General features: G+C 54.0%; 2 protein-coding genes across 2 annotated transcripts; both read right to left on the reverse strand.

Annotated features, from left to right (window-relative positions):
* On the reverse strand, positions 1 to 6,637 carry LOC131290761 (inositol polyphosphate 4-phosphatase type II). The gene is made up of 7 exons (XM_058319937.1): positions 6,415 to 6,637; positions 5,653 to 5,748; positions 4,696 to 4,857; positions 4,420 to 4,620; positions 3,716 to 4,341; positions 329 to 3,315; positions 1 to 268 (listed from the first exon to the last, which is right to left on the reverse strand). Exons 1-7 carry the CDS (start codon positions 6,530 to 6,532, stop codon positions 136 to 138), a joined length of 4,323 nt encoding a protein of 1,440 aa, XP_058175920.1. The 5' UTR covers positions 6,533 to 6,637; the 3' UTR covers positions 1 to 135.
* A 1,978-nt stretch (positions 6,638 to 8,615) lies between these two features.
* On the reverse strand, positions 8,616 to 12,257 carry LOC131291290 (uncharacterized). Its single transcript, XM_058320483.1, has 4 exons — positions 12,108 to 12,257; positions 10,199 to 10,330; positions 9,125 to 10,089; positions 8,616 to 8,838 (listed from the first exon to the last, which is right to left on the reverse strand). The coding sequence occupies exons 1-4, from the start codon at positions 12,255 to 12,257 to the stop codon at positions 8,616 to 8,618; spliced, it is 1,470 nt and encodes a 489-aa protein (XP_058176466.1).
* Between the last annotated feature and the right edge of the window lie 1,403 nt (positions 12,258 to 13,660).

Genomic DNA, 13,660 nt, shown 5'->3' on the forward strand with positions numbered 1-13,660 from the left:
ACATCCGATAATAAAATTAACAAAAACAAAATAATAAAATAAACGAAACACAATAAAACTAAAGTAAGTAATGCACGCACAGCGTGCTACGCACGCATGTTGTTGCTGCCGGTAGGCCGGAAGGGGTGGTGGAATCTAGGATTGTGCCTTCCCGTAGGCTCCGGCCGGTGGGCGGTAGACGGAGGGCAGCGACAGGACTTGGGGCAGATTGAACGCGTACTTCCGCAGCCCGACGTTCTTCAGCGTGTTGTCCGAGCGGGTCCCTTCGCTAAAAGGAAAGCATAAACGTTTTGAATACAAGTTGGGTGTAAACACCGTCGCACACTACCTTCGCATCGTATCGAGCACGTTCTGTAGGTTGGCAGCGGACAGGTGGAACTCCTGCTGCAGCACGCGGCACTGCTCGAGCGTGACCGCCATCGACGTACGATCCTTGGCGCTCTTGCACGAGGTAAACCGGAGCCCCTGGAGGGCCCGCGTGATGTCCTCGCCCAACTGCAGCACGCGGTAGTTCTTGGTGGTGCTCGAGCGCAGCTCCGTCTCGAGGTCGGCCAGGAACTTGGCGACCGTCTGCTCCGGCACGAGCAGCTCCTTCTGCTGGGCCGTGTAGGCGCCCACCTTGGTCGGCGTGTCCTGGCTGGCGGAGCAGAGCGGATTGACGAAGTTGAACGGCACCTTGCGGTAGCGGCTGTGGTACTGCTTCAGCCGGTCGTAGTTGTCCCAGTTGGAGCGCTGCTGCTCGCGCGTGTAGCCGAGCGTCTCCGCCACCGTCGCCTTCTCGTTGATGCCGACGTTGAGAAAGACGGGTGTGACGCGGAAGCTGACCGCTTCCTTCGTCGGCAGATGGCAGAAGACGGACTCCGGGACGGGCAGGAGGACGCGGAGCGCCTGGCGGGAACCGGTGACGCGAGGCACCGGTACCGCCTTCGTGTCCCGGTGGAGGTTGCTGCGCACGAGCGTAAACCCGACCGTCGCCAGATCCTCGACGGCGACGCTCATGTCGCCCCACATGTCCGTCTCGTTGCCGTACAGCGACAGCAGGCCCTCGAAGCAGGCGAGCGGTCCGAGGTGCACCAGCAAGCTGATGAAGTTCTCCGTCACGTTCTGGCCCCACAGCTTTGCCATGAGGGCCGACACGAGCGCCGTCAACGCCTGCGAAAAGCATACGTCCCGCCGGTACATGATGGCCAGCGTGGCGCTCGTCTTGCGCATGTCCTGCTGCAGCCGCTGCACCGAGTGCATCAGCCGGGCCGTCTTCAGCAGGCCGTCCATCGCCTGACGCAGCTTCTTCATCGACGGGCGCAGCTCCAGCGCCCAGTCGGTAGTCGCGGACAGGTCCAGCCCATCGGTGAACTTGTTGCCCTTCTTCACCTTGCGCGTCACCTCACCGACGGCTTGCGTTAGCGCTAGGTTGAGCTCCTTGCTGCTGCACAACAACCCCTGCTGCTGCTGCGATTTAACGGTGGCCGTCGGTGGCAATGAGGGCTCCGCCGGTGCAACCGGTTCGTCGTGGGTGACAGCAACGGCGGTCTGATCCTCTACTTGTGCAAGTGAGCTACCAGCAGCGTATGGAAGCGACAGCGGTTGACTGGTAACCACGTCCGGTTGCTGCAGCTCGAAGGCACCGGCTGCCGCGGAACGCTGCGACGACCGCAAACCCATCGTGCCGGACGACGATTTCGGTTGGCGGAGGCGAACCGCGGGGCTGCCGCAGCGGCCGCAAAGAAATTTCACCTTCGACACGAGACACATGACGCTCGCCTCGATGTTCAGCTGCGTCAGGTCGAGCGGTTCCGGTTCCTCCGTCGGCCGGTAGTAGTTCGCCGACGGGCTCGAGCTCATCACCTGCGTGTCCAGAAACGCCCCGTTGTGCCCGAGCACGATGGCCGTGTTCTCGATCAGGTAGCCCTGCTCGTCGTACACGTGCGACAGCAGCTCGTTCTTGTTCTCCAACAGTTGATTCGCCGTCAACGGACCACTGCTGCTACTGCTCGGACCGCTGCCCTTTGCTACGGCGCTTTTCTCGCCCACCACCGACGGCGGAGGTGGTGCAACTGAAGCCATCGTCCGAGTTACGTCACCATTCACATCGAAGTGCGTCTCGCTGAAGGAGAGCGCTTCTCCACCGGCTCCTCTACCACTTCCCTTCGACGTCGATGGCTGCTCCGTGGGTAGGTAGCTCGTAGCGGGAAGCGAGTAGGACATCGCGTAGCCCGTCGCATCGTCGAGCAGATACGCGTCCGACTTTTCCTGCAGGTGCAGCTGATTGAACGTGCTCTGGATGGTGGCGATGGTGCTGATGTCCAGCGAGGAGGGTGACTTTGTGCGTAGCATGTTGCTGCCGCCGGCACCACCACCTCCCCCGCCGAGCGTGCCCGACTTGCTCGTGCGTACCTGCGGCCAGAGGTCCGGGGCGGGGCCCATGGGGGTCGAGAAGTCCTCCAGCTCGGGCGACTTCAGATCGAGTGCACCGAGCTGCTGGGTAATTTTCTTGAACGGCGACATCGGCGATAGGCCACCCAACGGAGCGCCCGGTGCTCCCCGCGCTCCCCCAGTGCACTCTCCCCCCGCGCCATCTGCCGCCGTGTCCTCGATGATGCGGTGGCGCTCGATGAACGCGAACGCCTCCTCCACCAGGCTCGGCTCCCAGATGCCGAGCAGCGTGCGCGTCTTGGTCATCATTTCGTTGCACAGCGGCAGCATACCCTTGGGGTTCTTGGACTTGGCCAGAAACAGCAGCTGCGACATGATCTCGACGATCTCCTTGCGCAACTGCTTGATCGCCTGCACCGCGTCGTTGGCCGCCGCCACCTTGTGCTGGGCATCACCGCGCGCCGGCGAGTCCTTGATTTGCTGCAGCAGCTTGATCAGCCCGCCCGTCTTCGCCTTACCCGAGTGGCGCGTGAACGCCCCGACCGTCACGACGTCGAGGATGCCCGCCCGCTTCAGCGTATCGTTGTGCGCCCACATGCGCTGCAGGTGCAGGTTGACCGGCGCGAACTCGATCGTCTCGTCCGACTTCCGGCAGCTCGGCTTGAACGCTTTGCCGCGCTGCTGCTGCTGGTGGAGGTACTGCTTCGCCTGCGAGTAGTCCTTCAGCAGCTTCAGGTGCTTGTCGAGCAGCTCCATCTGCCGCTGACGCCACTCGCCCCCGAGCTCGCCCATGCCCGAAATCTCCTGCAGCAGCTCTTTTTCACGCGCGATCCAAATCGACAGCAGCTGCTGCGGGATGACGTAGCACAGCTGGCTCTCAAGCATCACCTCCAGCACGCTTATGTCGCCACCGAGACCGGAGTGCAGCCGGTAGGTGTGAATCTGCAAACGTATGAATAACCGATGTGCAAGAGATTAAAAAGCATAATCACAACAGGCAAACAAATCCACACAGTCGAACACAGGATGCATACGAGACACTAGAATAGATTGCTTTCAGTTCAGTTTGATATCCCAATAACAATTTGTTCAAATTCACTGCAAAAATTCGTCACACACCCTGTGAATTGTTTGTGATGAACCTGCACCTGATCTGAACAAAAATATCGTTATTAACAGCTCTAGCTAAGTTATAAGTCTTGTCTTGTGCATTAATCTATCTATCTTTTAAACCACAATTGACATTACGTATGAAATGTGTCGGAAAGACAATGCAAGGTTCGTGCACCCTACAGCATCCCGGATCGACTGTCGATAGGTTAGCATTCTTTTGGATACGCACACTCGGGTTGGTAAAGACGAGCGATATCTTCGATGGAGGAGGAATGAACAGCTTAATGCCGAGCTTTGGGGGCAACGATTGAGACCGCCGGTGGCCCAGGCCCGTCCCGTGCTGCGCTTGCTGTTGTTCCGAACCAGCGCCGACCGCACCCATGGCTGCCCCTCCACCGCTGAGACCACCTGTCTTTATCGGCGACCGGGGATTGTTCCGCCGCTCCATGTCCGGCGTGCAGGTGGCAATCGTAAGGAAGCCCGCGTTCTCGCCGCACACCTGCGTCCGCAGGGGAATACGCAGGCGAGACGTGTCCGCGATCACGCCGAGCGCTATCTCGGCCCATCCAATCGGGACGGCCGTCTGGGTGACCTTCTCCCGCACATCGTACGCCGTGAAGCGTATCTGCGACGACGCGTGCAGTCCATCGCACGCGCGGAACGCGATCGTGCAAATGAACTGCGGGTTTGAGCAGCGCTCGATTACCTCGGTGCGGCCGTACTTGATCCAGCCGGACGCACGATTGTTCGACGTCACCTGCACCACCACCGATGGGTTCGGGTGCTTCCCATTGCCATCGCACAGCAGGTTGTCGCACGAAATCACCGACTCGCAGATCGGTATTTCGTTTAAGTCTGCAAAACGAAACCGGTCAAACATCCACTAACACCACTGGCAACATATAGGGAGAGGCAAAAGCTACGCCATTTTACCTATTTCTTTGCCCGTCTGGAGCCGTAGCATATCGATGTCCACATCGTGCACTGTACCCCGCTTGCGGTCGATTTGCTCGCGCAGGTACTTGAGCTGAGCCCGCTTGATGTCGTACCCCGCCAGCCCGATAGCCTGCATCCACTCGAGTCGTTCCTGTTGCGAGTTTGCCGCAAACCGCTGCCTCAAGCCGTCATCAAACTCTGCAATAACAAAATGGTAATTCCCGAACCGTGTTAGAAATGCGTGTAAGTTTTCGAATCCCTGACATTTCTTACCAAGATAGAACACGTAGCCGTCGTACTCCTGCTGCTCGTCACCGTGCTTGATGCATTTGTACTTTTCCAGCACAATGCAACCCTGTGGCTCCGAAAATGGATCGCTTGTTTTGAAGTAGAAAAGCAGATTCCCCCGGAGCCGGCACCACCGCTCGAGACTGACTACGGATGGGAGAAGGTACGTGTCATTTAAGAGTGGCCAATTATGAGGTGGTAAAAGAAGGAAGAAGTGTGTATTGCGTCTATTTCACTGCAAAGAATGTGAGTATCGCCTTAGCACGATGTGTTTAATCAAGCACAGCGACTGCTACTCTACGTAGTTGGGTCGTACGTCACAAGACACTATTCTGCTGATACGATTCCGTTCTGCGTTCCAGAGCTGATAAGCGACTGTTAAGCTACGGGTAAACGGTTTAGTTAGTATACGTACTTTGTTGTTAGAAATACCGCTAGAAAACCCACGGGCAGTGCAACAAACCGAATCGCGACGATACGCCACCATACGTGCTACTTAGGAAACGAACCTGCAGCAAACCAAAGTCTCCTTGTTAGGTTTGTGTTAAGAGTACTGCGAGATTCACGGTTAAACAAATAATACAATCAACGCCACGCGGAAACAAACGCCTCACACGAACAGTGACCATTGAACTAATTCATGGATTGTTAGGTTTGTCAGGTTATGTTTTTTTTTTCTATTAGTTCTATAACAACAAGGATAGGATTAATCTTTCCCACAATCAAAAATAAACCATAAAGGTTGAACAGTTGCGATGCACGCCAAACAAAACAGATTTGCACTGTGTGTTAGTAGGAAGGATTATGCAAACTAACGACTCAACACCTCGTGTAGCCCAAAGCTGAGCAGAACCGAGACGATGGATAAGTTTAACTAACTGGATAAACTACCGTAAGATGAGCGCGAAAAAATTAAACAGGGGCCAGAGGGAATTAACGAACCTTTGGCTGATGCCCCACCGATGCAGCTGAGCGATTTTTGGCGCTTCAGCAAACCCTTTCGAAACGCAGGCTCGCCAGTGGATGGCTGTGTCTCATCTACCCGCAAAACGTGATCGAAACGGAGTGATTCAACGAACAACATTTGCAGCAAACACACGAAACAAGTGCGACCAAACGGGGACAAACGGAAACAAAGGTGTGCAGAAAAAGTATACCATTGTTTTTTTTTCGTTTTTGTCAGTCGTGAGAAATTGGGCATACAAGTTGGGCAAAACCAGGACCAGGTGGTTGGATCGGGGTGTTGGTGGTGGTCGTCCGCAGCATCCGTCAATGCCGGTTTGGTAGGTCGTCGATAACGTTGAGATGGAACGCACGGAAATCGCATGAAGGGCAAAAGGAAAGTGAAGAAAACGGAAGAATTATGATAAAATAAAAGTAAACGTGGAACGGAGCTAAAACACATAATAATTACACAGCTCCCAGCTCCACATGAAATATGGCCGTCCCGAAACCCGGAAATGAAACTGCACAAAGATGAAATGGTGCCACTTACAATATTCGCACAACGTGAAGGGGATGGATTGAAAGGAATAGAAATGTTAGATATCGAGTGTTCGATGAGGACGACTTTACAGAGATGCTAAAAGTAATCGTCAAACAGATGTAGACAACACCAACGTCTCCAACACGCAACCGTTTTGTTTTGAGACCCCTTTGGTCGAGCCAACCATTCGCTGTCTTGAGCAATGGTGGCCCACTTACCTTCAGTCTTGCGGAAGAAACCCTCCTGTTTCTCCGTCACGTACAATGGACCCTCCTTCTCGAACTTGTTGCTAGGCTGCGTGGCTAGCGTGATCAGCTCCTGCTTGTTGAAACGCATCTTAGAGTGTTTGTTTTGGTTTTCTTCAAGCTCACAAGAACTCGTGGGAAGGGTCGACGAATATCGCACGCTCCTTTCAAACCATACTAGATTTTTATTTCCTACCGTCCCCCTAAAATGGCAAAGGATATCTATTAGTTACCGGCATACGATTTTTCCGCTAGCTCCAGCTAGCTTTGCGCAATCGATCTTATAACGTGTTAAACGCTTACCTTTTGTTTCGTATGTTTCAATATTCGTTTGATATTTGACTATCGCATATTAGAACAGCCGCCTAAGAGCTCGCACCTTCTTTTTTCCCACACCCATTTTTACATATGGAACACCAGGGCTGATGCTGTCTGCACTGAGGTATGTTTACTCGACCGATTCGGCACTGGCATGCCACTCTCTACGTTTGTGTAGCATAAATAAAACACACCAAAATTACACCGGAGCCCAGCCGCTAAACATGACCATTGCCGGCGGCAAGGGCCCAACCATTTACTCGATAAACTGCGCTTCCCGAACGATGCTGCGGGCAAAATATACAATCGACCATTAACTCTCGTTACCAGCTGTCCGGGGGCAAAAAAAAACAGACGACGGCCTACATTTTCCCAGGCGCTTCGCTGCGTTGGGATGTGTTTGCTCGCAGCCAACTGACAGCTGACAGTTGACAAGCAAAACACAGGGTGGGTCAGCCGTTTGTTACTGTCTATATCATTGACGGTTCGGGTTTAGCCGCACGTTAGATGCTGGTCGAATAGTTCGATTTGAAAAAGTCATAACCAGTCAAGGGAAGTTCTACCGGCGAAACTCTCTTACCTCTTAAAGAACACACGGAAATTCAACGTATCGGCCATTTGTTTAATACCAGCCGTAGGCCAATCGCTTTTATATTATCATACGTTCCTTTATTTAACGTTCAAAGACGAAGCGGCTGTTGATGTAACGATGCACATTTACTATTTGGTCTCTTCATGATATGTGGGAATTTCTTCACTAGTTTCTACTCGATCTAAAGAATTTGAATATGATAACAAGAAAAAAGTATTTATAAATGTAACTGCCTGTCAGATAAGCTACCGGATCGATAAGACTTGCTGACGGAAAATACGTGACGGCGAATCCGGGAAATCCCTACACCTCTTACAGATGATGTCGGTTAATCCCTAATGAACGTAAGTGCGCCTTCAACATTAACAATAGTAGTGACTAGGTTAAACTTGCTCTCTCCTTACATCATTCCCTACGTGTTTATCGTTCGACGATGCTTCTACCAAGCGTTCCAATTAAAGCTTCACAATACAACGTTCGATGCTAGCAAGCAGCACAAACTAAACGTAACATGTAATGCTCACTAATTGAATGTATTGAATCTGTAAATTTAACAACGCGCAACAGGTAACAGGTTCGATGCGACCGATATGGGGCTTTGACCGACGTATGGGTCGCCTCTTGTATGAAAAAACGTACAGGCGGGCCATCGTTAACTCCATGTCTTCCGCTAGTTTCGACTCTAAGCTACTACGGTTTATCGACTGGCCGGGGTTTAACGTCGCTTCCATCTTCTCTCCATCCATTGATCTGTTGTACCTTGTATACAGATGAGATAGAGATAAAGATCATGAATAGAGTTCGTTTCGATAGTGTGTTGGGTTTGGTTTTCGTTGACATCGGTATTCGCGGACAGCGGACCAACTTTGCTTTCACTTGCGCTCATCCGACAAGTGAAGAAAATTGTTCGTTTAGCACAGTTGCCATCAAGTCGGTTGGTTCACGAAGGGCGAGGAACGCGTGGTCGAGGTGCTTGGGTTCAGGGTTACGGGTTTTCCCCCCTTTAGACTGGAGGAAATGACACGCGACCTGTATTTTGTTTAAGTCGTCCATTTTGTTTCGGTTTGGGAAGTCGCAAGATGGCCACCGATGTACGATCGATGGCGTTGGGCCAGATCTCCAAGTGGTCCAGGGGTGCTCCTTCATTCGTGGCGTTCGTGATGTGGCAAGGCGTCGTCAGTGTTTGTGTCTCTCTCTCTCCCTCTCTCCCTTTCCCTGTCTTTGTGTCTCTTCTCCAAAGGGTTCCAGCGGTACAGTTTCTGCTTTAGCGGCGCGATTTGTAAAGCAGATTGTCCAGGTTGTGCTTGTTCTTGCTGGGCAGGGGCGCCCCGTGGCCCGGCCGGCCCCAGAAACTGCTCCACGTCTCGAAGTGCTGCCGGCTGGTCTCGAACTCCATCGCCCGCACCGTCTCGACCTTGCGCTGCTTCTGGTTCATCTGACTGCAGAGATCGGTAAGGTAGCGGTCGTCGGCCCGGCGCGCCAAACTGCTGCACACCCGGTGCACAACATTCGGTACAACATCAGTTGGATGTGTCGTGGAAGGGAAGGTAGAGGAGGGAGCGGGAAGGTGTGAAGGCACAAGGAGGCAAGAGAGAAAGAGAGAAGAAGTACAATGTTTGGCGTGAGGAATGCAAGATGTAGATCGCTGAGAATCGCTAGGTTTGGCGGGGGAGGGTATTGGGATTGTCGGGGGATTTTCATGAGGAGTCCTAGCCTAGGGAGAGGAGGCGGGGGGGAGGAGTCGGCTGTCTGACTACTGAGTGCCACTATTACCCGTTCGAGGTGTACTTATCGATCTTGGTGACGTCGGTCGTGCCGAGGCTGATGGGACGCGGCTGGGAGCGGCGCTTGGCGAGCAGCGGCACCAGCTCGACGCCTCCCGTGATCATGCAGTTGCGTGTCGGTGGCACCCGGCCATTCCGGCGTGCCGGCTGGGTTTGGCTGCTGTTCGTTGCTGGTTGCTGAGATGGCTGCTGCTGCTGTTGGCTGCCTTGCTGTCCTGGTTGGTTGCAGAGTCTCGGAACGCGCCGCTGCGAGTCGTGCAGAGCTGCCGGAGGCTCGTGGGACGACGACTGCGGGCCTGGTGCCGTCGCTGGGGGCGTCGTGTGGTACTTGGCCCGCTGGCTGGCCCCCGACATGCCCGCGCCGGCACTTCCGCCAGCGCCCGTCTGCGGTTCCAGGCTGTTGCTGACGCACTGACAAACACAACGCGAGCAGCAGTTGGAGAAGCGCTTCAGGAAGCGGTTCTCTTCCTCCAGCTGGCGCTGCATTCGACTGACCAGCTCCAGATCGAGATCCTGCAGCGTCTCCTTGTTCGTCCAGCCCATCGACTTCATGAAGTTGTGGCCGACGTTGCGCGGCGGCCGCCACGGCTTCCCACCCGGACCCGCCTTACCCCAGGGGCCGCCGCCATTCGTGCGGCTTCCGGCGCCCACCGCGCCCGCCCCCGCCCCCGCCACGCTCGTCTCCGCCAGCTCGGAGCTGCGCGTCTTGCGCGTCCGGTTCTCCTTCTCCGCCACGATCCGGTCCAGTTCCGCCCGGTAGTGCTGCTGCTGGGCCGGCGACGTCCGATAGCGCAGCTCGTTGTCCACATGGTACCGGTTGGCGTCGTTGAAGCTGATGATGGGATCGTCCGTCAGGCCGGTCACGATCTGGCCGGAGGCGCTGCGGATCGGCGCGCCACCCCCGCCCGCCCCCACCCCCCGTGTCCTGCCCAGCGTGACGGGATTCCGCAGGTCCTGCCAAAGGGGAGAGACAAAAGACAAGAAGGGAAACGCAAACAGAACGGAGGCGTCGAGCGCGACGACGACCACTTGAGCCTCGGCGAACCCGCGGCGCGATACTAACGTTCTTCGTCTCCGGATAGAGGCCCTCGGCCTGGATGTTGCGCATGCGGATCGTGTCGTTCGGTGCGCCGCCGCCCTTCCGGCCCCACGGCGAGTAGCGCTCCATCACTTCCCGGTACTGGAAGAGGGGAAACTTTTCGATGAATGCTTTAGTTGCAAGCTGACTCCGTTTCGCTGTCTTTCGCTGGCTCAAGCGAGAGCGACAACCAGGAAGGAACCCAGGAGGTCAACACAGGTGTCCATTCCGTGTTCCGCGCTTACTCCGACATCGGCTGCAGTGCCGTTAGCCTTCGCTATCGAAAGGGCGAACCCTTGATTTGGCCGTTCCAAGGCTGAAGGCGAAACCCTGAAGGATACACTCTGTCGCACGTTACGAGAGCACGAACCCTGATGGCGCGGGCAGAGGGTACATAGCAACGAAGCTCACGGCACCTCCGGGGTTTTGGAAATCCTTGAAACTTTCCCTCACCATCAGCCTTTAGAGGCCATGAAGCGCACGAAAACTGTGGCTAGCTGAAACCCAGCAAACAAAACAGTTGCACGAATTAAAAGCTGCAGTATGCTCTGGCGCGGTGTAACTTTCCAGGAGTTCAGATATCGAATAGAGATTGGGCTGTATGTTTAGAATGGTTAGGCTCGCTGAAGATGTCCGGCGCGATGCTCGAGCGCAGCGGATTGAAAGCCTACTGCTTATGTCACACAGGAACACCCAGTGGGATAGGACATGGTTCTGCAGGTGGAACTCCAGGCACTAAGCCATAACCCCCTCCGTGCTCCATTTCTCCCTCCCTCCCTGTAACCAGTAACAAACCACTCGTTTGAGAAACCCATAAAACCAGCAAACAACCGCAGCCGATGACAAAATAATGCCTGTCACGGCAAACGAGATCCTCCCATACCCGCGCCATACGAACGCCAAATGCGGCTCCAGCACGGAATGTGTGTCATCCGGCATTTATATTACTCCCGCGGCCGCGCATTCCTGTGCGCCCGTTAAACTTCAACCCAGTTCCTGCCAAGAACGCAACGGTTCCGTGTCCCCGGTCTCTGACTATCCAATTCTGGCAAGTAATTTGTTTGTTTACCTGTGCCCTGCTTTTGGGAAGCAACCAACAAGCGAACCCCGTCCCTGATCCCTTCTGCCGCGCGGTGAACTTGAAGCAACCGGGTGACAGTGCTGTCAGGCACAAGGTTTGAGGTTAGGTTACTGCCATGAACGCACCATAGGAAGAAAATTATGACCCTTTCCCCTTTTGCACCTATCAGGGGCTTCGGGGTTTCGATGTGTGTTCGTCGAGCGAAAGACAAAAACACAACTAAATAACTCGATGGGAGGGAGGTCGAAAACATTCGCCACGAGCCTCTGGCATCATCAATAAATACAGGATGGGGAACGAGGAAAACGGTTTTGCATAATTGCGGTCACGACAAATGTCCTGATTTTGTGTTCTTCGTTTTTGTTTGTGGTTCCAGTCGCAAACTTGACTGTTTCGATCAAACAAGCGTCTTTCCGATATTTGTCTCAACCCACGGTCTCAACCCGTCCTGACCTGGATAATCCCCAGCGCAGCAAGGGTTACAAGCTTGGAGAACCGTCAAGGAGAACCCCAACCACAAATTTTGACTGTAGATTGATCGTGGAGCTCGAGGTTGATGGAGAAGCGCCCGGAACCGGAGGGTCGGACTACCCAGAAGATGTGCAACACCTCGAAGCTTGAAAAAGGGGAAGCTGGGCTGGACTTTGGGGTTTAGTTTGGTTGGATTTAGGTCTACACGCACCCGAGTTCTGATCAGATCCCCGCGCTCACCGCGGTTCTACTACTTTTGCTCCTACTCAGTCGCAGCTTCCTCTTGTCCACGCCCGCGAGGGTGCTGGTGGTGGCGGTGGCTCGCTACTGGGTGCTCCTTACATGGGCCTGGTCCTTGGCGCGCGCCCGTCGCTCGATCAGCTTCCGGTTTCGCCAGTCGCGCAGGCTCTCATCGGCGATGCGCTTCCGCTCGAGACGTTTCAGATTGTCGCACCAGAAGATCGGATGATCGGCCGGATTGCAGGAGCTCATCCGAACCGGTTTGCTATGCTGTGTGTGTGCGTGCAGGCTCTCACCACGGGTCGTCCAGCACTTCTACGACGGACGTGGCGGACATCACAGAAAGTTCTGACGAGTTCTAGGGGTTGTGCGCTAGCTCGGAACACCTCCAACACAACACCTCTGTCTTTCCGAAGGCTTTTCGGTTTTGTCTCCCCACACAAACAAACACCCACAGACACACTCGAACTGACCTACACACCAACACTTTCCACTTCGCTCGGAGGCAGTGACACCGATGCACCAGTTTTTGAGTTGAAATGTTGACACCTTACCTCCGCTCGGTAGGTGCACCGGGGGCGGACAGCACCAGCCCGAGGGAGGCTACGAGCGTAGCGGAGTACCCGGGGCAACTCCTCCAAGCTCCAGGCGGTGCGGGGAGGTCGGAAAGTTTGCTCCAGTTCCGCGCGGTTATAAACGGAAGCCTTTCAGGCCTTTCACGCTTCAGGACCTGCGGCAACGGACCTAGTCGTCTGCGGGCTCCGATCGCTTCCAGCGTCGGTGAAAAACTGGCCGCACCGCTGGATCACGCCGCGAGAACATGGGAGCACGTTCCCCTTACATACGCCCTCCTCCCTCCCCCGCACCATCCAGTCCCGGCATGATATCTCGGGCGCTGTTTCGGCAGCGGTGCTGTTTGTTCCTTCGCCATTTTGCCTTTGGACGGTTGCCGCCCCTTCTGGCAGGCCCAAAAGCTGCAGCAGGCCGAAACAAAACACGTAATAATAAATTATAAACAACTCCAGCGATAAGTATAAAAATAAATGTATAAACAAACCACCCTGAAGGGAGACGCAAAGGGAACGGTGGGGGTTAGGGATGGCACCGTTTTTTTGCAGAGGACAGAGGGTAATATTTTTGTTCTTGGTTTGCATTCTTTTCTTTGTTTTTTGCAAACAACCAGCAATCAGCATAAGGTAAGGCTAGTCGGGGCCATATGCACTCCTTAAGAAAGAAAAAATCTCAGTTCATTCGAGAAAAAAAAAACTGCAAATTTTCACAGTTTGATTGTCTAACATAGTTTTTGTCCAAAGGCTTCTCAAGCTTACAGTGCTGAGAAGTTCAGTGCTCTGACGCGGCCGATATGGGATTTGACCGAGGAAATCAATTGTGCGATAAATTCTAAATAGTTTAAATTTATTGGATGGCCGTATGAGATTTAAGCTGTCAACCAAACTGGATTTAATAAACCCACACTTGATGCTTTTTTCTAAAAAAAAATATTTAAATTAATTTTACTAAGAATTTCATAAACAACAGAAATATTTGCTTTCGAATCGGACGTCCGATAAAATTTAGATAATTAATTAAAATAAACAAATTTCCCCCTGGATGAGGTTTTTTTCAGTTTTCGTTTTTACCACAAAAACGCTAGG

This window comes from Anopheles ziemanni, chromosome X (assembly GCF_943734765.1).
Source record: "Anopheles ziemanni chromosome X, idAnoZiCoDA_A2_x.2, whole genome shotgun sequence".
Taxonomy (NCBI): Eukaryota; Metazoa; Arthropoda; class Insecta; order Diptera; family Culicidae; genus Anopheles; species Anopheles ziemanni.